Source organism: Schistocerca gregaria, chromosome 6 (genome assembly GCF_023897955.1).
Source record: "Schistocerca gregaria isolate iqSchGreg1 chromosome 6, iqSchGreg1.2, whole genome shotgun sequence".
NCBI classification, from domain to species: domain Eukaryota; kingdom Metazoa; phylum Arthropoda; class Insecta; order Orthoptera; family Acrididae; genus Schistocerca; species Schistocerca gregaria.
Window position 1 is genome coordinate 276135665 of NC_064925.1, and position 24474 is coordinate 276160138.

The 24474-nt window shown below is 44.9% G+C and overlaps 1 protein-coding gene across 2 annotated transcripts in view; it reads right to left on the minus strand.

Moving 5' to 3' along the window:
- The window catches only part of LOC126278036 (vacuolar protein sorting-associated protein 35), a 104527-nt gene extending 81839 nt beyond the window's left edge, over nucleotides 1-22688 (minus strand). Inside the window, exons 1-4 of one of the 2 annotated variants that reach the window (XM_049977778.1) lie at nucleotides 22146-22491; nucleotides 22002-22038; nucleotides 18306-18507; nucleotides 15729-15852 (exon numbers count right to left, since the gene is read on the minus strand). In XM_049977778.1, coding sequence (XP_049833735.1) covers nucleotides 15729-15852; nucleotides 18306-18507; nucleotides 22002-22010 — 335 coding nt within the window. In that variant the 5' untranslated portion in view covers nucleotides 22011-22038; nucleotides 22146-22491. Of the gene's footprint in view, nucleotides 1-15728; nucleotides 15853-18305; nucleotides 18508-22001; nucleotides 22039-22145 lie in introns of both variants that reach the window. The other variant, XM_049977777.1, reaches the window with a different exon arrangement.
- Nucleotides 22689-24474: the final 1786 nt, after the last annotated feature.

Below are 24474 nucleotides of genomic sequence, written 5' to 3' on the forward strand. Positions count from 1 at the left end.
AGTGTGGATCTCACCAAAAATGCAGACCACTAGTTACAGTCCTGGACATGGGTGACCTTCCACATGTGGCCCACACTACTAAGAGGTCAAAACTTGTAATGGAGGAGCCATTTGTAAATGGACTGAAAGGGGTGCAGGATTCAACAAAATGGCAAAGCTAACTGAAAGCAAGCACTGGAGGTAGGGCCAAGTCAACATTGAATAGAGCATCCTGTGGAGGTTAAGTTGAAGGGGAAAAAATAATCAGAGAATAATACTGTCACAAAGGAAGAGGTAAAATACTGTAATGACTCAGGGCCCCACACTTGCCCCACATGTATTCACAAAAAGAGATGTGAAACCATATTCACAGTGTGTCCAGAAAGCAATGTTTTTCTTTTTTTTCTTTTTTGTGATTCCACTATATGCTGCAGAGCAGTCAGACTGGTTGGTGAGTGTGAGATGGAGGTTGAGGCGACCCTTAGCTTTCCAGCAGTAGGTCACTTAATTGCCTCCATGTTTCTTCTGTGAGCCTCTATGGAGTGGTCATGTCAACTCACATTGTAGAAAACTTCAGAGCTCTTCTAGGCGATAAAAATCTTGAATTCTTGGTGCTCCACAGCTTTCAAATATTTATTACAATATATCTTCTATACACCACATGAACTGCACTAGAAAAGTTTTATATTATGCACTTCTATAGCAGTGACATGCTTGTCAGTTAATACAACAGGATCTGAAATATGCCCTATAAAATTGTACACAGTTTGCGTAGACTGCTAGACAAGTGCATAATATGCAACTGATGATGGGTTATAAATCCAAAAACTGGTTTTGGCAAATAAAACATTTTTAGTGCAGCTCGTGATGATAGAAGATGACTTAATAACCATGTGCAATACAGCTTAGCGTGAAGCTCAACAAGACACTGGTGGAAAGTTTGGAATGCTTAAAGAAGACTCAAGCAAAGCCTACTTGACCAGGATTAATGTGACAATGATGCTGCAGCAGCCCTACAGACCCAACCTGGCCGCAACAGACTTTTTTGTTGGCTGAAAAGGGATATCAAAAGAAAGCTACTTTGAGAGCTCCCCTGAAGAGCACACCCCAGTTGAGGAGTTCCAGAAAGCTTACAACACAATGGAAATCATGCTGGCAAAAATATTTTGCTACAGAATAATCACGCCACACTTCAAAGAATTTGAAGTTGTTTAACATATCTGGGGGAAGGGGAGGGGGAGTGATACATTACTTTAAGACAAACCCTGTGTAAATGAAAAATGTGAATAAAGAATAGAAATTTACAGGGCTGAAATCAATATAAGCTTACTGCCTGTTACACTATAATGAAGCAGACCTTTCTGCTCCATTCTGATTACATACGACTGAAACCAGCTGCAAGATTTTTCACTAGTTCCTTAATGGTGTAATTATTGTAGGACACAATAAGAAAATCAAAGATTCCAAATGATAGCAGCTTTTATTAATACTCTCTACTGCAAAAAATAAATCAGAATAGTCACAATTGTTGATGCATTCCTAAAGCTGGGCTGTAAATGTGACCTCTTTTCTTTTCAAATGTCAATTAACACAATACTATCTCTTATTAAGACATTTGAGAATGCAAGTAACTCAGATTCTTCCACTTAGCCATCTCTATCTCACTTATTTCCTGTCACAAAATCTCATAACTTCCTATTTAAGACTGTCTCTAAAACAGAGCTATCAGAATACATTACATGAATGTCCAAATTACAACTGGGGGTGTATAAGAGAAGTTCTTGAATGATTAATAGATTTCTATACTGACTGCAAAACTAGCTACTTGGTTGGTTGGTTGGTTGGTTGGTTGGTTGGGTGTGGGATTGAAGGGACCAGACTGCTAAGGTCATCGGTCCCTTGTTCCACGATAAAATCACACGAAATAAAAACTGTCAGTCGTTAAAAACGGAGAACTGAGACAAGGGACGACACAATACAAGAAAGGCAGACAAAGACCAGACAAACGGAACTAAAATCGCACCGAGTGTGAAGGTGGTTGGCCGACCATGAAAATAAGGAAAAGCCAACCACCAAATGACATTAAAACCCACAGTTTAAAACCACAGGCCAAAGGCCCAAGTCAATACAGGAAATAAAAGGACAAACACTCAAATCATACGATAAAAACCCCCTGCCCGAATAAAACTCAACACGAGGTCCGCCATAGCAACGTCATCACATAAAAGGGCAGGGATGGTATCAGGCAGCGCAAACGTCTGCCTGAGTCCTGTTAAAAGCGGGCAGTCCACCAAAATGTGGACCACCGTCAGAGCTGCCCCGCAGCGACATAGCGGTGGGTCCTCCTGGCGCAACAAATGGCCGTGCGTCAGCCCGTGTGGCCAACGCGCAGCCGGCAGAGGACGACAGAGTCCTTCCGAGAGGCCCGCATGGAGGAGCGCCACACACGGGTCGTCTCCTTCACCGCCCGAAGTTTGTTGGGCGTGGGCAGGGTGCGCCACTCGTCACCCCAGGCACCAAGCACTTTCTGGCGCAAAAGCGACAGGAGATCACACTCCATAAGGCCGAGTTCCAGAGCCAGTGAACTCACTGCCTGTTTAGCCAGCGTGTCAACCCGCTCATTGCCCGCGATGCCGACATGACCTGGGGTCCAAACAAAGACCACGGAGCGGCCGCAACGGGCAAGAGCATGGAGCGACTCGTGGATGGCCATCACCAGACGGGAACGAGGAAAGCACTGGTCAAGAGCTCGTAAACCACTCAGGGAGTCACTACAGATGACAAAGGACTCACCTGAGCGGGAGCGGATATACTCTAGGGCGCGATAGATGGCAACCAACTCGGCAGTGTATACACTGTTCCCGGGTGCCAGCGACTGTTGCTCACAATGATCCTCTAGAGTAAGAGCGTAACCAGTGCGACCAGAGACCATCGAACCGTCGGTATAGGTCACGGCAGATCCGGGAAACTCGGCAAGGAGAGCAACAAAGCGGCGGCGGAGGGCCGGAGGAGGGACCGAGTCTTTCGGACCCTGTGCCAAATCCAGCCGAATGCATGGTCGGCGCACACACCAAGGGGGCAGACGGAGATTGGCCTAGGGGCCGCCTGTCTGGAAGATGGACGATCGAGTGTGGGAACAGGAGACGGTAGTTGGGATGCCCTGGCAAGCTACAAACGTGGGCAGCATAAGCGGCCAGAAGTCGGTCGCGCCGGATCTGCAATGGAGGAACACCAGCCTCCACAAGTAAGCTGTCAACAGGGCTTGTCCGAAATGCTCCTGTGGCGAGTCGGATCCCGCAGTGATGGATGGGATCCAGCAATTGCAACGCTGATGGCGACGCCGAACCATAAGCCACACACCCATAATCAAGGCGGGACTGGATCAGCGCTTGATACAGCCGGAGAAGGGTGGACCGATCGGCACCCCATCCGGTGTGGCTAAGGCAACGGAGAGCGTTTAAATGCCGCCAGCATGTTTGTTTAAGCTGCCTAATATGAGGCAGCCAAGTCAACCGGGCATCAAATACCAGTCCCAAGAACCGATGCGTCTCTACCACAGCAAGAGGTTCACCGTCAAGGTAAAGGCGTGGCTCAGGGTGAACCGTGCGACGCCGGCAGAAATGCATAACACAGGTCTTAGCGGCCGAAAACTGGAAGCCGTGCGCTACAGCCCACGACTGCGCCTTGCGGATAGCGCCCTGCAGCTGGCGCTCAGCAACTGCAATGCCAGCGGAGCTGTAGTAGAGGCAGAAGTCGTCTGCATACAACGAAGCTGCGACGGACGATCCCACCGCCTCAGCGAGCCCATTGATCGCAATTAAAAAACAGGGAGACACTGAGGACAGACCCCTGTGGGACCCCGTTCTCCTGGACCCGGGAGGAACTATGGGACGCAGCAACTTGCACGCGGAAGGAACGAGACGACAGAAAATTCTGAATAAAAATCGGGAGCGGGCCCCTAAGACCCCATCCATGAAGTGTGGCCAGGGTGTGATATCGCCAAGTCGTATCGCACGCCTTCCGCATGTCGAAGGAGACGGCAACCAGATGTTGGCGGCGTACAAAGGCTGTACGGACGGCAGACTCTAGGGAGACCAGATTATCGACGGCAGAGCGGCCTTTACGGAACCCACCCTGAGACGGAGCCAGAAGGCCTCGAGACTCGAGGAGCCAACTCAACCTCCAGCTCACCATACGTTCTAGCAACTTGCAAAGAACGTTGGTGAGGCTTATGGGGCGGTAGCTGTCCACCTCCAGCGGGTTCTTGCCAGGTTTCAACACGGGGAGGACGATGCTTTCTCGCCATTGAGACGGGAACACACCCTCAACCCAGATGCGGTTGAAAACATCTAGGAGGCGTCGCTGGCAATTCACATAGAGGTGTTTCAGCATCTGGCTGTGGATGCGGTCTGACCCAGGAGCCGTATCAGGGCAAGCAGATAGTGCACTCTGGAATTCCCAGTCGCTGAAAGGAGCATTGTACGACTCCGCGTGGCGCGTGTGAAAGGAAAGCCTCCAACTCTCCAACCGCTCTTTCCGGGAGCGGAAGGCCAGTGGGTAATACGTAGATGCAGAACACTGAGCAAAATGCGCTGCTAACCGGTCCGCAATCGTGTCGGAGTCAGTACACACCACTCCATTCAGCGAAAGCCCAGGGACAGAGACAGGCAGCCGATAGCCATGGAGTCGCCTAATCTTAGCCCAAACCTGCGATGCAGAGGTACGGACGCCAATGGTGGAAACATACCGTTCCCAGCACTCCTGCTTCCGTTGGCCAATAAGGCATCGGGCACAGGCACGGAGCTGTTTAAAAATGATGAGGTTCTCCAAGGACGGGTGCCGCTTATGGCGTTGAAGAGCCCGCCGGCTATCTCTAATCGCCTCTGCGATCTCGGGCGCCCACCAAGGCACAGTCCTCCGCCGAGGGGACCCGGATGAACAGGGAATCGCAGATGCCGCCGCAGAAACGATGCCGGTGGTGACCGACTGAACCACCGCATCAATGGTGTCAGGGGAAGGAGGTGCGATAGTGGCGAGAGAGGAGAACAAGCCCCAATCAGCCTTATTCAGAGCCCATCTGGAGGGGCGTTCAGAAGAGTGATGCTGTGGTAGTGACAGAAAGATGGGGAAATGGTCACTACCACATAAGTCGTCATGGACACTCCAGTGGATGGATGGTGAAAGTCCGGGGCTGCAGATAGAAAGGTCGATGGCCGAAAATGTGCCATGGACTACGCTGAAATGTGTCGGCTCTCCCGTGTTTAAGAGGCAGATGTCAAGCTGCGAGAGAAGAGTCTCGACATCTCTACCCCGGCCAGTAATCGCGGCGCTACCCCACAGGGGGTTATGGGCGTTAAAGTCGCCCAGTAACACAAAAGGAGGAGGCAGTTGTGCTATCAATGCAGCCAACACATGACGCGAGACATCACCATCTGGCGGAAGATACAAACTGCAGACAGCAATAGGCTGAGGCGTCCACATCCTTACAGCGACAGCCTCTAAAGGTGTGTGAAGAGGTACACATTCGCTGTAGACAGAGTTAAGGATGTAGACGCAGACTCCACCAGATACCCTCTCATAAGCTGCCCGGTTCTTGTAATAACCCCGATACCCACGTAGGGCAGGGGTCCGCATTGCCGGAAACCAAGTTTCCTGTAGGGCAATGCAGAGGAAAGGGTGACTGCTGATGAGTTGGCGAAGCTCAGCAAGGTGGTGGAAAAAAGCGCTGCAGTTCCACTGGAGTATTGCTTTGTCCATGTCCGAAAAAGGCGTGAAGGGGCCGAGGAGGCAGATCACGCCACTGGGTCACCTGCTGCCACCGATGGAGGACCAGTACAATCTGCTTCCATGGCGTCTGAGGGTCCGGCGAGATCCAGGTCCTCAGCGGACGCCCGGATCTCCACCTTATCCCCGGACGCAGAGCCTGTAGGGAGCAGGGGGGTGGATGCCACCGCGTGGTCCTTGGCCTTAGAGGTCTTCTTCTTCGTCTTGTCTCTCTGGTCCTTGGGTTTCATTGGCTGGGAGGGCTCCAGCGAGTCAGTCTCCGGGACGGAGGAGGAGCGGGAAGCCCTGCGATCAGCCGCTGGTCTGCTTTTCTTCCATTGGCTGACGTCACCCTTCCCAGAGGCGGAAACCTGGGAAGGAAGGGACCCAAGGGACCCTTTCTGTGTTATTCGAGCAGGGGAAGTTTGAGGCTTCCCCAGCTTAGAAGTGGGGACTGATGTCCCCGATGGTTGGGGGGTTGCTGCTCCTGAGGCAGGTAGTGCAGGAGCAGCAGGGAGTGAAGTGCCCCCCACCATCAAGGGGGCAGGTGTAGCATTCCGGCTCTGAGAGGTGGCAGTCTGAGGGAGAGCCAATGGGGCCATAACAGTAGTAGCCGCGGCGTAAGAGGCAGTCATTCGAACAGGGTGGAGGCGTTCGAACTTCTGCCTGGCCTCAGTGTATGTCAGGCGGTCCAGGGTCTTATACTCCATGATTTTGCGCTCTTTCTGGTAGATCCTGCAGTCCGGCGAGCAAGGTGAGTGGTGCTCTCCGCAGTTTACACAGATGGGAGGCGGAGCACATGGAGTATTGGGATGTGATGGGCGTCCACAATCTCGACATGTGAGGCTGGAAGTACAGCAGGAAGACATATGCCCGAACTTCCAGCACTTAAAGCACCGCATCGGGGGAGGGATATAGGGCTTGACGTCACAACGATAGACCATCACCTTGACCTTCTCAGGTAAAGTATCACCCTCGAAGGCCAAGATGAAGGCACCGGTGGCAACCTGCTTATCCCTTGGACCACGATGTACGCGCCGGACGAAGTGAACACCTCGCCGCTCTAAATTGGCGCGAAGCTCGTCATCGGACTGCAATAGAAGGTCCCGATGGCATATTATGCCCTGGACCATATTAAGACTCTTATGGGGCGTGATTGTAACCGGAACATCCCCCAGCTTGTTACAATCGAGTAACCGGCGGGACTGGGCGGAGGACGCCGATTTGATCAAAACCGAGCCCGAGCGCATTTTGGACAAGCCCTCCACCTCCCCGAACTTGTCCTCTAAGTGCTCGACGAAGAACTGAGGCTTCATGGATGTAAAGGATTCACCATCAGCTCTCGTACACACCAGGTAGCGGGGCGAGTACGGTTCACTGGCATCCTTAGTCTTTCGTTCCTCCCATGGTGTAGCCAGGGAGGGGAACGATTTGGGGTCATATGTAGTTGCGTTGTATTGAGCCCTGGAACGCTTGGAGACTGCTGGCGGCTGGCCACCAGCAAGAGATGATGTACCACGCTTCATTGCGGGTCATCCGCCCTGATGCCACCTACTCCGACCAAGGGCCCTCCCCACGGGCGCCACCCAGCCTCAGCAACGACCACCTGGCAGGATGGCCATTGACGGGAGTCCCAATGCCCCAAGGAGATAGGCATCTACTCCTTGGCATACGTGGGGAGTTAACGGCGCTGGCATCAGCAGAGCGATCCCTGTGTAGTCAGGGGGCTACAACCAACAGGGTACATGGCGGCCCCACCACAACGGACTGGCTACCGTGCTGGATTTCAGGTGATGTAGTCCAATATCATCATTGGCGCATAAAGCGACACAGCATAGCAGACTGCAAGAAACCGCACCCAAGAACAAATCCACGCCCAAGAGATGGTAGGTGAGCGGGACTGCTAAGCGATGACGACAAACCTGGCTAGAGATGGTAATGCTTGATGGACACATCGCTCCTTGTAAGGCGCCCTTTCCCAATCGGCTCGCTCTTCGGAAAATTTAGAAGGATGGAGGTCAAACCCGTTAGGGGACCATCTCACAAGGCCAAAACGTTTGAGACTCCTTTTAGTCGCCTCTTACGACAGGCAGGAATACCGTGGGCCTATTCTTACCCCCGAACCCACAGGGGGGAAAACTAGCTACTAGGAAGAGGCCTTTACAGAAGAACTGTCACCCATAAGCATACCATTAGCTTTAAGTTCCTGACGAAGCACTGTCCGTGCGGGTGGAGAGGCTTGTGTATCCACGGGACGCTGAGGGCTATGCCGTAGGTAGAGGACCTACTGCCGGGAAGGCCTCAGCCGATGGAGATCAGACTGAGAGTGTCCCACAAGTCCCTTCTTCCCTATCCACTCCTGGTCCTACCCTATTCCCTGACCCAACCCAAGATGCGATGCGATCCGTGCCGAGGGGTGCGTAGCACATGGGAAGATGTGTGACAAATGGAGCCTCAGGGATACTGGGCAACCTCCCTGAGTAATTAGCCTTACACCACACGGGGTATTCGTGGTGTGGGCCTTCTAGATCCCCAAATCTCATGGGACCGACATGGACATGATTACAGAAAAAGAAACTGAGGGGCAAACTGAGACCTCAGATACCCAAACAATGGGGACTGAACCGATGGAAGGCACTTCCACTACTGAATCAGGGTCTAGACCTGAGCCAGAAGTGGGAACTGTAACCAAGAAGCTAGACCAGATCAAGATCAAAGGCTTGTCTGGGGCCCAAAGGAGGAAGCTACTCAGGGAACAGAGGGAATAGGAAGGAAAAGAATGGTTTCCTAAACACAAATGGAGGGATGTAAAGGGAGTACAACCCAAGACCCCCAGCAAAAAACTGTCTCAGGTTGAAGGGGACACGCAGACCCCCCCACAACATCAAAGACAGGTAGTAAACAGATATGGAGGATGGCAGTTATCCAGGAAGGTTATCCACTGGTGGCCATTACCTTGCAGCAGGAGGAACTAGTACAGATGGCCCTCTTTGAAAAGATTGGGGTGGGTGGGCAGAGGACGCTGGCCCAGGTACCAACTTCAGGAGGGTCTGTCTAGACCATGGAGCACTCATTTTTATCTGTGAGGGGGTGCACACAGTAGAATGGCTTAAGGACAAGGTGCCCTTGATATCCCCATGGGAAGATGCGAAGCTGCTGGTCAAGACGGCAGCAGAGGTTCTTAAGACCGCAAAGATATCATTATGGGTACCCAAGATCCTTAAGAAAGTCTCTCCAAAGACTCTGTTTGGGAAAATATGGGCCCAGCACCCAGAAGGTTGCTCCGGAAGGACAAACCCTGGTGGTGGAGGTTGGTGAGAAGTCCCTGAAGGCGATGTGGGAGCAGGACCCGAAACTGTTTTTAGAGTTCTCGCAGGTCACCATCAGGGTTCTCGAAGACCTCAAAGATGGCAGTAAGACGGAGCCTGGAGATGCTGCAGATTAATCTGCAGCATAGTAAAGGGGGCCTCTGCTGCCCTGAGCCGCTGCCTGGGGAGAGAGTAAGTGGACGTGACCCTGATACAAGAAACCTATTTATACATCTACATCTACATCTACATGACTACTCTGCAATTCACATTTAAGTGCTTGGCAGAGGGTTCATCGAACCACAATCATACTTTCTCTCTACTATTCCACTCCCGAACAGCGAGCGGGAAAAACGAACACCTAAACCTTTCTGTTTGAGCTCTGATTTCTCTTATTTTATTTTGATGATCATTCCTACCTATGTAGGTTGGGCTCAACAAAATATTTTCGCATTCGGAAGAGAAAGTTGGTGACTGAAATTTCGTAAGAAGGTCTCGCCGCGACGAAAAACGTCTATGCTGTAATGACTTCCATCCCAACTCGTGTATCATATCTGCCACACTCTCTCCCCTATAACGCGATAATACAAAACGAGCTGCCCTTTTTTGCACCCTTTCGATGTCCTCCGTCAATCCCACCTGGTAAGGATCCCACACCGCGCAGCAATATTCTAACAGAGGACGAAAGAGTGTAGTGTAAGCTGTCTCTTTAGTGGACTTGTTGCATCTCCTAAGTGTCCTGCCAATGAAACGCAACCTTTGGCTCGCCTTCCCGACAATATTATCTATGTGGTCCTTCCAACTAAAGTTGTTCGTAATTTTAACACCCAGGTACTTAGTTGAATTGACAGCCTTGAGAATTGTACTATTTATCGAGTAATCGAATTCCAACGGATTTCTTTTGGAACTCATGTGGATCATCTCACACTTTTCGTTATTTAGCGTCAACTGCCACCTGACACACCATACAGCAATCTTTTCTAAATCGCTTTGCAGCTGATACTGGTCTTCGGATGACCTTACTAGACGGTAAATTACAGCATCATCTGCGAACAGTCTAAGAGAACTGCTCAGATTGTCACCCAGGTCATTTATATAGATCAGGAACAGTAGAGGTCCCAGGACGCTTCCCTGGGGAACACCTGATATCACTTCAGTTTTACTCGATGATTTGCCGTCTATTACTACGAACTGTGACCTTCCTGACAGGAAATCACGAATCCAGTCGCACAACTGAGACGATACCCCATAGCTCAGCAGCTTGATTAGAAGTCGCTTGTGAGGAACGGTGTCAAAAGCTTTCCAGAAATCTAGAAATACGGAATCAACTTGAGATCCCCTGTCGATAGCGGCCATTACTTCGTGCGAATAAAGAGCTAGCTGCGTTGCACAAGAGCGATGTTTTCTGAAGCCATGCTGATTACGTGTCAATAGATCGTTCCCTTCGAGGTGGTTCATAATGTTTGAATACAGTATATGCTCCAAAACCCTACTGCAAACCGACGTCAATGATATAGGTCTGTAGTTAAATGGGGTGTATTGGGCCTCGAAGGCACTGGAGGTAAGCTGATCTATGCTAGAAATCTAAGAAACTCCAGAACATGCATCTATGTTAGAAACGGCTTTTCTTTCATGCCAATGATGGATTTCTGCTCTAGGGACTTAGTGACCATCAAAATGCAGCAATGTGAGGAAGGTATCACGAGGGAAATTGTCTTCGCCTCAGCATACCTTCCTTATGAAGACAGTTCTCCCCCTCCCTTGGAGGTGAGGAGACTGGTAGACTTGCCATCGGCAAAGTGACAAACTGCTGGTGGGGTGCGACACCAACAGTAGCTAACAACTTAGAGGTCCTGAATGGGGGCAATGAACCTACATTTAGGAATAGCAGAAGGGAAGAAGTAAGTGACATAACATTTGGTTCCATGATGATGTGTAGCTATGTCAAACAATGGCATGTGGTATTGGAGCCATCCTCATCGGACCACATGTACATTAAATTCAAGGTTGAAATGGGAATCAGACAGACCATGACTTATAGAAATCCAAGGAAAACAGACTGGGAGACATATAGGTGGGACCTTGACTTAGGCTTATAGGAAATTAAAACCACGATAAGGAAGCCAGTAGAATTTTTGGAAGTAGCGGAGACTGTTACCTCTGCCATAGTGACCTCATATCAGGATAACTGCACAATCCCCAAGAAGTGCACAAATAGGAGTGTTCCTTGGTGGAATAACAAATTGGAAATGCAAAGAAAACAGGTATGGAGACTGTTTAATATTGCGAGACGCAAAGGACAATGGGCTAAATATCGTGAAGCCATTGTCAGTTACAACCTTGCAATAAGACAAGCAAAGGAGGGACCCTGGAAGGCATTCTGTGGGAAAGTGGAAGGCACGGCTGCACAAGCCAGACTTCACAAGATTCTCACTAGAGTACCAACGAACCCAGGAAGTATGTTGAGGAAGGAGGATGGGGAATATACAAAGACAGCACATGAGACGCTGGAGTTGCTCCTCAAAACTCATTTTCCTCAATAAGCTCTGCCGGCTAACACAGACCAGTATGTGACCCCAGAGAGACAACGGTTCTCACACACTTGAAGAGAGGGCTGGGAATCGGCCAAGGAGTGCGTTTTGGTTCTCACACACTTGAAGAGAGGGCTGGGAATCGGCCAAGGAGTGCGTGAACTTCAACAAAATCCAGTGGGCAGTGGGAACATTCCAGCCGTTCAAGTCACCTGGCCCAGATGGAATTTTTCCAGCTCTCCTGCAACAGGCAGGAGGAAAGCTTATAAGAATCCTATGCAGGCTATTTAGGGTTAGCTTAGCAGTAGGAATCATCTCCAATGTTTGGAGAGCAGTGAAGGTTGTCTTCATTCCAAAGCCAGGGAGAATTGATCATACCAAGGCCAAGGATATGAGACCAATCAGTCTGTCCTCCTCCATTCTCAAAACACTGGAAAAACTGGTTAATGTATACATTGGGGAGATGAGGCTATGTAGGGCCCCTCTACACCTGAACCAACACGCATACCAACCAGGTAAATAATGTGAAACAGCTCTCCACCAACTTGTCGGGAAGGTGGAACAAGCACTTCACTCCCAAGAAATAGTTCTCTGCATCTTCCTGGATATCGAGGGTGGCCTTTAGCAACACGACCTTCGATTTCATGGTAAGAGCAGCAGATGTGCATGATCTGGGGACCACTATATGTAGGTGGACCAGAGCCATGCTTAGTGGAAGGAAGGTAGAGGCTACCATGTTGAATGAAAATATGGTAATTAAGACCACTAGAGGCTGATCCCCAAGGAGCAGTCTTGTCCCCTCTATTGTTGAATCCAGTGGTGAACAAACTCATTGAGGAACTAAATTCCAGACAGTGCTTCTGGCAAGGATACGCAGATGACCTTGTCATGGTAATACTTGGCAAATTCATTGACACAGTTAAGAATATGGCACAAGGAGGGTTGGACATTGTGCAAAAATGGTGCACTAAACAGGATCTGAGAGTTAATCCAAAGACGACTTGTGGTGCCATTTACAAAGAGACATATTCAGCATGCAAGTTGGAATCTAAAGCTCTTCCCCTGTGAAGGGGACTGTGAAATATCTAAGGGTAACCTTGGATGAGAAGCTAACTTGGACCCCTCATATTAAGAGTATCTGTTCCAAGGCAAAAAGCACTTTAGTGAGTACTAGGAGGGCTTGTGGCAAAAACTGGGTCTTAAACCCCAGGGGAATGCACTGGATATACATCACAGTGGTTAGACCTAGGATTTCCTATGGAGCTGTAGTGTGGTGGAAGAAGGAAGAACAGCAGGTTGCTGCTAAAGAGATTGCTAAGGTGCAGAGATTGGCCTGCTTAGCCACAACGAGTGGAAATAGCAGCACACCAACCACTGGAATGGAAGCCATGCTGGACATGCCTCCACTTCACCTTTGGGTTAAGACGGAGGCAGCAGCTGGGGCATACAGACTTAAAACTGGCCAAAACTGGGTCTCATTTGGATATCCAGAATCACACACTAACATAGTGAGTGAAGTAAATATAGGTACGTCTGGGAAAATACCCGATGGCTATATAATAGCTCCTAACTGCTTCGACAAGCCTTATAAATATAATAATTGGAAGTAGGGAGCAGTGGGAGAAATCAGTTTGACACCGTACGGGGGGGACATCGTTTGGTTCACCGATGTGTCGAAAACAGATCAAGGTGTTGGGGCAAGGTTGTACGGGGTTCAGCCGAGACTGGAGCCCAGCATCTCTCTAGGGAAACTGGAAAGAGATCAAACTGGACTGATGACTTGCCATGGGTACTTCAGAAAACACCTACACACTACGGGTATAATGGAAGAGGACCCTAAATGTAGGATCTGTGATGAGTGTGAAGAAACTGCAGCATCACACCTAATCTTTGAATGCATGGCATTGGAGAGAAAGATACAGAATCTTCGGGACAACTAGACCTGAAGAAATTGTGTCTAACAAAAAACTGGTAGAGGGTCTCCTTGCACTATTTAAGGGCACTGGTTGGCTTTACTAGATATACAGGGAGCGACACCGCACAATAAACCTAGTTTCGATGTGGGCAGTGGTGGTTTAGACCTAAGCTGTTTTAGCTCTCCTGATAAAATCAAATCAAATCAGCTTTAAGTTACAGGCACATCAGGAGGAAAGTCACAAATTGTTAACATATTTAAGTCCATTGCAAGATTTAGTCAATAATAGAGGGGCTGGAAGCATAATGAAAATTCAGTATTACTGATGGTGGAATAAGAAATTTTACTAAGTTAGTGCAACAAAGTAAGTGGTAACTTGGTAGACAACTTCTCAGATTCATTGTCACAGCGCGTATATACTAAGTGTCTTTATGAGCAGCAAACAGTGACACAGGTTCATTTAATCAGTAAATATAAAGTATAATGATTATAGAATGAGATTTTCACTTTGCAGCGGAGTGTGCCTTGAAAGAAACTTCCACATGGGAAAAATATATTAAAACAAAGATTCCAAGACTTACCAAGCGGGAAAACGCCGGCAGACAGGCACAAGAACAAAACACACAAACACACACACACACACACACACACACACACACACACACACACACACAGAATTACTAGCTTTCGCAACCGATGGTTGCTTCTTCAGGAAGGAGAGGGAAAGACGAAAGGATGTGGGTTTTAAGGGAGAGGGTAAGGAGTCATTCCAATCCCGGGAGCGGAAAGACTTCCCTTAGGGGGGAAAAAAGGAAAGGTGTACACTCGCGCGCGCTCGCGCACACACACACACACACACATATATCCATCCGCACATACACCACATATGTGCGGATGGGTGTGTGTGTGTGTGTGTGTGTGTGTGTGTGTGTGTGTGTGTGTGTGTGTGTGTGCGCGCGCACGCGCGAGTGTACAACTTTCCTTTTTTTCCCCCTAAGGGAAGTCTTTCCGCTCCCAGGATTGGAATGACTCCTTACCCTCTCCCTTAAAACCCACATCCTTTCGTCTTTCCCTCTCCTTCCTGAAGAAGCAACCATCGGTTGTGAAAGCTAGTAATTCTGTGTGTGTGTTTGTGTGTTTTGTTCTTGTGCCTGTCTGCCGGCGTTTTCCCGCTTGGTAAGTCTTTAATATATATATTAAAAACAAAGATTCCAAGACTTACCAAGCGGGAAAGCGCCGGCAGACAGGCACATGAACAAAACACACAAACACACACACAGAATTACGAGCTTTCGCAACTGGCAGTTGCTTCGTCAGGAAAGAGGGAAGGAGAGGGAAAAATGAAAGGATGTGGGTTTTAAGGGAGAGGGTAAGGAGTCATTCCAATCCCGGGAGTGGAAAGACTTCCCTTAGGGGAAAAAAAGGACAGGTGTACACTCGCGCGCGCGCGCACACGCACACATATCCATCCGCACATACACCACGTGTGTGTGTGTGTGTGTGTGTGTGTGTGTGTGTGTGTGTGGGCGCGCGCGCGCGAGTGTACACCTGTCCTTTTTTTCCCCTAAGGGAAGTCTTTCCGCTCCCGGGATTGGAATGACTCCTTACCCTCTCCCTTAAAACCCACATCCTTTCATTTTTCCCTCTCCTTCCCTCTTTCCTGACGAAGCAACTGCCAGTTGCGAAAGCTCGTAATTCTGTGTGTGTGTGTGTGTTTTGTTCATGTGCCTGTATATATATATATAATGTCTGGCATTAAACATATTGCTTTGGTATTAGTCCACGCTATTTATAAATGTGAATTCACTATGTATCTAAATATTCTTGAAGAATTATAGGAACACTTGTTTCCCATATACAGCAAACAAAAATGGGACAAAAGAATGCCATGTCCATAACAAAAATCCTCATTCAGACAACAAATTGGAAATTTATGAAATGTTGCAATAGGAAACTGTTTAATGATTAGATTATCTAAATTTAAACTGCAAAACCTAATTTTCAACCTGTTCCTCTCCTCCCTCCTCTCCAGTGCAAACATTTCACTACTGCTACAGAAAAACAAACTTAATCTTAATCACATGAAACATGTCTGTGGTTGTTATGTCCAACTTTTAAAACTACTACGCATTTAAGGAAAACAATTTTCACCATTACAAGCTCTTTTTTTCATCCACCATTAAAAACAATTGTTAGAGGTAGTTGACAAAAGTATTACAAATAGATACTTACAACCTAGGAACAATATTGCCTGCATACTGCACCAGTTCATAGAGATCTGCAACTTTTCGACCCTTTTGAAACTCATCCAGGAGGTAGAGCTCTAGGTGACGTAATTCATCTGTGATTGACATATCTACACATTCGTTGTCAAGGTGTCTACAAATGAACTACTTGCATAAACAGCTGTAACAAGTCAAAATCACTTGCTAGGGCAGGGCTCAACACCTAACAGACCCACATGAACCTGAAATGGAATTCTGTCAGAGCGTGCTGCCAGTTTCCCCTCCCTGGTAACAGACTAATCTGTAGCATGGCCCAAAATCTACATTAGCTTGGAGCATGTCCCGTTGGTTTGAACATGTGTGAAGGCATGTAATGTGACTATGAACTACAGGCTGTGGTAACAGATTGATCTACGGTGTAACCAGGATACGTTAGCTCCATTAGTTAATGGAATTTTTGTTATAAAAAAAAAGTAAATTCAGAAAAGTTTTAACTAGACAAATTAGTGCATTTTATGAGCTATATACTGCAGATCAACTGTGAAAATGAGTTTATATGACAAGACCACTAGATATGGAGCAAAAGTTGGATTGGTGTAGGAGGAGAAGGAAATTGGTCGAGTCCTTTCAGTGCCACCATTACAGCATTAGTCATTTTAAGAGACAAAGAAAAACATAAATCTAATTGTTCAGACAGAGATTTGAACCTCTCCCAGATTGGAGTCCACAGTCTTAGCACTGTGGCGTCTCACTTGGTGGTTATGAGTTGGCAAAGTCAACATGTGCAAATAGAAGTTAAAAGTTTCTGTAACAGACTTATTTGCAGCATAGCCCAAGATGCTTATTTAATGTTCTTTCCTTTATAAATAACTAAAACACGATAAAATCAGGAAAACCGAACTATTTAAACGGAGAAATATCCAACATCAGCACATTATGTGGGGGTACCCAGAAGAAACTGAACTAATTTTATGGTGGGAAGAGCTTCTGTAATACCGCATTTTGCAGCTAGGAGTGCACAGAGTTAACATTCCAGTGTCTGTACTCCAGGTGCCATCACTCAAGTAGGTCAGGACTAGTTTTGGCAGAGTTTATAGAGGCAAGTTTTTTGTGCAATTGTCATTTTTGCAATGGCTGATTTTAGTAAACAGCATCAGGTGGTAAAATTCTGTTTTCTGCTTTGGAAAAAAATGAAACAAGCTCTTGAAACGTTAAAAGTGGCATACAATGACGATGCTATGGGGAAAACTCAAGTGTGAGTGGTTTTCCCATTTAAAAAATAGTGAAATGTTAACTGATGTAAATCTCATTATGGTCGTCCTTGCCCTGCCCAAACACATGAAAATGTTGAAAACATTCATGCAATCATCAACAGAGGTTGACAATGGACCAATGAAGAAATTGTGGAGCTGTTGGGAATGACGTAGTGCAGCGAATTGTGAAAGAATATTCGGAAACAAAAAGGACGGCTGTTTAATTCAAGCCATGACTGCTGAACAAAAACAGAGTTGCATGAAAGCATGCTATGCTTTGAAAGAAGAGGGCTGAAACAATCTAAACTTTTTTTCAAAAATTATAACAGGTCATGAAACTTGCTGCTATACTTACAATCCTGAATCAAAGCAACAATAAAGTTGGTGGAAGTAGTTCACCTCACCCCCAAGAAAGTGTGTCCGGTGAAACCTAACATTAAGCAATACAGATTTATTTTTTCAATCTGAGTTTCAATCAGAGTGTTTCACAGGGTCATACAGTAAACCAGGCTCTCTCTACATGGAAGTTTTGAAAAGACTGCAACAGTGTGCAGCAGAAGGACCTTTATTTGTGGCAGTTGGGTGACTGGTTTTTCCGTCACGACAATGCCCCTGCTCACACAGCCATATCTACATGACATTCTTGACCAAAAATGGTATGACCCCTGTTCCTCCCCTCACCCATACTCACCAGACCTTGCAACTTTTTCTTTGTGTCCTTGAACAAAGAGACACATAAAAGTAAAGTTATTTGATGATGCTGCTGAGGTGAAGAAAGGAATGATGGAGACCCTGTCAAGCATAACAAAAGATGAATGTAAACAATATTTTAAAACAGGGAATAAAAGATTAGACACATGTATTAGTGGAAGTGGAGAGTACTTTGAAGGGTTTAATGGTTTGTGCTCCAAATGTGAATAAATAAGTTAATAACAAAAAAATAAGTTCAATTTCTTTTGGGCAACCTTTGTATACATTCAAGGCTTAAAAGACGGGTGAGGGCTGTATGTAACTTAATGATCATCTAGATGAGAATCTACTGGAAAATGAGTATACAACATCAGCAAACAGGCGAGGCATGCTTGGGAGTGTAGAGCTAAAGTTGGTAATGTGTGGAGAAATTAATATTGGCCCAAGGAAGGCACACAGGTTATTTGCCAGACAGCCCAAGGAAAAACTCTTGCAACATCCACACACAATAAACTTAGTTTCTCTGATTTTTCTACATAATAAGAGAAGGCTAGAGTGAAGTTAACATATTAACTGATATTCTGGCATTACAATACTGAACACACACTACAGTATAAATAGATAATATAAGTAAAGGATACAAAGTTCATAATAGCTCTTCGGTGACAGCAACGATGTTCTCAGTTCTCCGAGCATAGTGGATGCATGCTTTAGCCCATCCATGAGCTTGTTCTTATCTAGGCAGCGCTTCATCTGGAAGGCCTGCACCTTGACCACACCAAGGGCCTCATCCAGCAGCTTCTCCTGCTCCTCCACAGGAGAAAGCTGCACTGGGCTGGTTGGCTGCAACAAGGAGATAACAGATGGGGGCAATGCATCACAACACGTGGAACATTGACATATAAACAACATATTTCAATGAGGTGACTTCAAAAAGTAAATTTTACTAAATTCTGCACTACACTCCAAAGCCATACACCGTTTTTTAAGGCACCAAGTTTCTTTAAACATCAGTTGGAATGTTCTACCAATCACTCAATTTCTCGACACTAGAAATCCGCTCCTCAGTCACGAAGACATTCGAGAGCTGCTGTGTGAATGTCCTCGTCACTGCAGAATCATTCATCCCAGATGTTCCTTCAGCTTGCTGAAAATATGGAAATTATGGGGCAATATCCTCATTCCCTCTCAGTTAGCATTAGCCTTATCTGTGTATCCTTGGTCACACTGTTGGCATAATTACACTACAACTGGACATGACATTGTATCTAGACCATATGCTGCCAGGATTTCATGCTGAATCTGTATGCAGTTTAGATATTTTATCCACAAAAAGCTGGGTACACCACAAAGCTGAACGCAGAGGCACATTTGAAGGTCGTCAGGAAGGATGTTGGGAGGGAGGGGGTGGGGGGGGGGGTGGGAGAGGGGGGGGAGGGAGGGCAGGGGCAGCAGTAGTTCCAATGAGGGAGCAAGGGTGGACCAGAAAGATAAGTAAAAGTTTACTGTATGGTATTCACAATTTGTGTATCTTTATCTACAATCCACAAGCTACATTGCAGTGTGTGGCAGAGGGTACTTTGTGTACCACTGCACTTCCTCCATTTTCTGTTGCAGTCTTTAACAGTTTGCGGAAGAATGATTGCCTGGAAGCCTGTGTGTGAAGTCGAATCCCTCTAACTTTACTTTCATAGCCTTTTAACAAGATACGCATAGGAGGAAGGAATATAGCTTATGACTCTTCTACGAACAAACATGCTTAGTACTTTTAACAATAAACCACACTATGATGCAGAATGCCTCTCTTGCAACTTCTGCGACTGGTGTTAGTTGATCAGCTCTATGATGCTTTTCTATTTACTAAAAGAACATGCAAGAAAATGTGCTGTTCTTCTTTGAATTTCCTTCTATCAGTTCTATCGGATAAAATACTGACAAGCAATATCCAAGTATTTGTAAAGCGAATGTTTTGTAAGCTACTTCCCCTGTTGACGGGCTATACTCCATGAGGATTCTTACAATTAATTTGTGATTATTTTTATGTAGTCATTCCACACCAAATCTGTATGCATCTAGTCCTACATATTTTATGGAAGTAGCTGCTTCTAGTGATTGTTCTTTAATTTTGTAATCATAAATAAAATTGCATCTTTCTGCCTACATATATGCAATACATTACATTTGCTTTATGTTGAGGGTCAATTGTCACTCTCTGCAGATCTTCCTGCATTTTGAAACAATTTTCTAGCACTGTGTCTTCTCTGTATGTAACAGCCTCATCTGCGGAAAGCTTCATGGAACTTCTGACGTTATCTACTAGATCTCATGCATATTGTGAAAAGGAATGGTCCCCTATGACACCCCTGGAGCATACCCGAAGCTACCTTTACTTCTGGAGACATCTCCATTTAAAATGACATGCTGGGTTATGTTTTCTAGAAACTGTTCAATCCAGTCACACAACTGGGCAGATATTCCCATAAACTTGTATTTTGTCCATTAGGCACCATGTGCAAGTGTACTGAAGGCATTCCGTAAATCAAGGTACACGAGATCTATCTGGGCACCTGTATCTACTGCTTACTGGGTCTTAAGATTGAACAGCAAGCTGCAGTTCATGCAATTGTTGATTTTGGAACCCATTGTGGTTCCTTTGGCCTCCAGAAATGCCATAATACGCAAACACAAAACATGTTCCAAAATTCTAACACTGACCAATGTCAAGTGATACAGACCTACACTTTTGTGCATATGCGAACCTTCTTGAAAACGGAAATGAACTGTGCTTTTTTTCTAATCATCAGGAACACTTCACACCTCTGAAACAAATTATTTTGCTTATCTTATGTAGAATCATATTGGTATCCCATCAGGTCTAGTGGCCTTCCCTGTTGAGCTATTTCAGTTGATTTTCTAAGCAGTGGTCACTTATTTTGATAGCAGCAATTTTGTCATTTGTTTAAAGGAGTCGCTATAGCACGATCTTCCACTGTGAAACAATGTTGGAAAAAATGTTTAGTATTTCAACCTATTTTGGATTGTCTTGCGTTTCAATTCCATCATGGTCACAGAGGCCTGAATAGATGGATTCAATCCATCTAGTCATTTAATAAATAAACAAAACTTCTTAGAGTTTTCTGTCACAAAACTTCTTAGGATTTTCTGTCACAGAGAATTTTACTTTTAAATTTGGTGAACTCTTCACACATAGCCATCCTTATATTAATTCTGGTTTTGTTTAATTTTAGTTTGTCTGTGAGACTCTGGCTATATTTGAATTTTCAGTGAAGTTCTCTTTGCTTTTGTAGCAGTTTCCTAAGACAGCTGTCTAACCACAGCACGTCTTTTCCATCCCTCACAACTCCACTCGGCATATGTCTACGCCTATCTAAAGTGTATGGTACAATGCTCTTCTATTTTGTTCATTGATACTCAACATAATTAGTGCTGGAGATGAAATTTTCCTGCTGACCAGTTGGGTAATCCAAAACCTGTTTCTTTTCACTCTTGGTATCTTCTTGAAGTCTGTATTTGTCCTACAGAACAGCTGTATCATAGTTTGCAGTTGGAGGTAGCCAATGGGAGGATGGTAATTGAGTAGCCAACAAGCTCTTAACCAGACATCACCTATGTGTAAAAAAATCTCTTGCGTCCAGAGAACACCCCTTCATCCACCTGCTCTTGAAATTTTTCTTAATATGAGTATGGAATACTTCTGAATTTACTTGGTTGTGTTGTAAAAGTTATTGATGTCTGGTAGATAATACAAAGTTTGGGTTGTGATAAACTGTTGTATTGCCCAAGGTCTATGTAGGTCTGAAGGTAATAGTTTTATTTACACAAAATAGGGTTTGTCCCCACATGGACTACTAAAACTTATCATTAAAAACTTATCCTTATTTATTCCTGTGACAAAAAGCACTTGATAACATCTCTACATCATTGAATACTGAGAATCAACTGCTGCTTTGAAATCTTAATTATCCATAATTAATCATTGCAGCTATATCAACAGTGAACTGCCAAAATGGTCAATGACATATTTGTTTTGGCACACATTACGAAACGTCAATTCTGCTGATACTACAGTTTTTATTATTCTAAACATTCACATGAGGACGCCTTATATATGACAGTGAGGGAGAGAGAAGTTGTTGACAGTAATATTAAAAAGCCTACTGGAGTGATTTTAAATATTTTCCAGCTACTACAATAATTACTTTGATGACAATTTTGGTCCTCCAAGATATTCAAATGTCATTCAAGTTACTTGTTCTACAACTTAATGTACGGTTCAAAGTATGAATGATATGATTTCCGCTGTCCTTTGTACGCACCTTGAACATATCTGGTTTTAACTTTGTGTTCTGGTTTCTGAAAGGTGACAAAAATCATCAATAACACTACCAAAAATAATGTACTAAATTGTATAACAGCACGTGATAAATGGTATGCATTTGTTTCTTTTTTTCGTTTACAACCTTGAAAGAAGAGACGTCCAGTACCGGTGACACACATAACACTAGAGCGACCGTCTCGGCCTACGAGGCAATGTTAAAACTCTATTTGAATCGGTAAAACGGGAAAACTAGCTGTTCTGTGTGAAGGAATAGTAAAACAATTTTCTCTATGGCCAAACTCCGGAACATAACCTAGATGATATAAATAATACTAAACATCAAATGAAATGCACCACGAACGTTCGATGTGCAGAAACCGTTGTACACTATAAATGTACTGTACGCTAAGATCACAAGCGAACTGTTGTCAAATAGCAACAAACATGCAGACCTGCTGCACTAGCAGAGTTACACCTACCATTTTCCTCCCATCAACACCACGCAATTGACGTAACATGGAAGACGAACTCAAATGTACATTTCTATGTCAAATATCTGTTAACTCAAATGTAGCATCGTATAACGAACATATCATTGTAATTGACCTTTATCATCTTACTTCCTTATGATTGGTAAATCTGATAAGTGTGTACGATAGAAGCTGAAATGACTCCGCCTCGAAATGTACGCGCGTAATTCGAACAACATACGGTTTCTAATCGAAACAAATTGACGTAAATAGCTGTACAAAGGGAAGTATTTTTAACCGTATATTAGTAACACAAATCTCCTTGTTGCATGTTATTATACGTTAAATTGAAAAACACCGATATAGACTTTGCTGGTCATTCTATATAATGTTAAGAATTTAATTCAAGAGCAGATGAGATTTTATTTATACTCATTTTCAAGATCCGTGGATGCTCGACACGAGTTTGTCGCCAGGATGTAGAACATTTCTATGGATGTACCGGCATGCGCTTTCAGAAACTCACGAGGAATTTTCAGCACTGAACAATCAGAACCATAACTAAAACACATGAGACAGAGATGATTTTCACAGGCATACTTCTAAAAGAGCTTTCTACCAAAACAGTGTTCATTATATACCCAAAATAATTTTTTAGTACATTGAATGCTACAATAAAGAAAATTAAAATGTTCATAAATTCAAGATAGAGCTAAAACAATTTTTAATAATGCATAGCTTTTATAACATGGAAGAATATCAGAATGCGAAAAAGTATAATTATTTTGTTATACTGGTGTAAGATGATTGTATTTACATGTAAGTTTGTAAATAACTGTAATATAAGAAATGTTATTGTAATTAGCCCTGGCTATGAATTGACACATCCATACAACAGGTGAATGATGAGACTAAATGAATTGACTGGAACCATATGGTATTGGAATACTTCTATGCTTGCTCCTTTCTGTGTCATACTGAAATTTTAATATTTTTGTGAAAATCATATTTCTTTATCGCCACATTTTATTTTTATCTTCTTGTTTTATGTGTACTGTGTGAAACTGAATGATGCTTACATTGAGAGACAGACTGTTTTAAATGGACAAGCCTAGAGCTTCTTTGAATATAGTGGTCACAATGTTTTCTATGTTGCATTTGGATCCTTTGTTAATCATAATGTTTCTGTTCATCTGCGAACAAAGTGAACTGTTTTCTTGGCTCTTATACTATGGCAGATCAGTGATAAGGATTAAGAGTAGTAACGGGCCAACTGCACTGAGCCCTGCTAATGCTATTACTGTACAGTTCCCTGAAGGCATAATTACAGTAATTTCCATGTAGGTCATTCCCTGACGAGTCAACCAGAGGTACTCACCTAACATATCCAATTTTGTTAAAACTTTTACCATAGTTACAGGCACATTTCAAAGGAAGTTCTGTAATGTTTTAGCTCGACACATGTTTTACTTTTGCCATCACAGCCATTAGTTTGGAAGTTACTCAGCCAATGTGCATATTGTTGCGAATAAATGATCATGCTTAACAATACTTTATAAGATGACTATTGCAGTATGAAATCTGTAAAATGGTATTTCTTCACAAGCTGTGCTCCATAGTTGAAATATAATACTGACGAGTTCAATGAAGTAGCATATTTTTCCACAATTGGTGCTCCAAGTGGGCAGCCCACTGCATGAATGCCATTGATATTTCCAGCCTAAAAGTATTTTTATATCACTATATCGTTTTTTATCAATGAAGTTGATGTAAGACCACATGATACACTACAGGCCATTAAAATTGCTACACCACGAAGATGACATGTCACAGACGTGAAATTTAATCGACAAGAAGAAGATGCTGTGATATGAAAATGATTAGCTTTTCAGAGTATTCACACAAGGTTGACGCCGGTGGCGACACCTACAATGTGCTGACATGAGGAAAGTTTCCAACTGATTTCTCTTACACAAACAGCAGTTGACTGGCGTTGCCTGG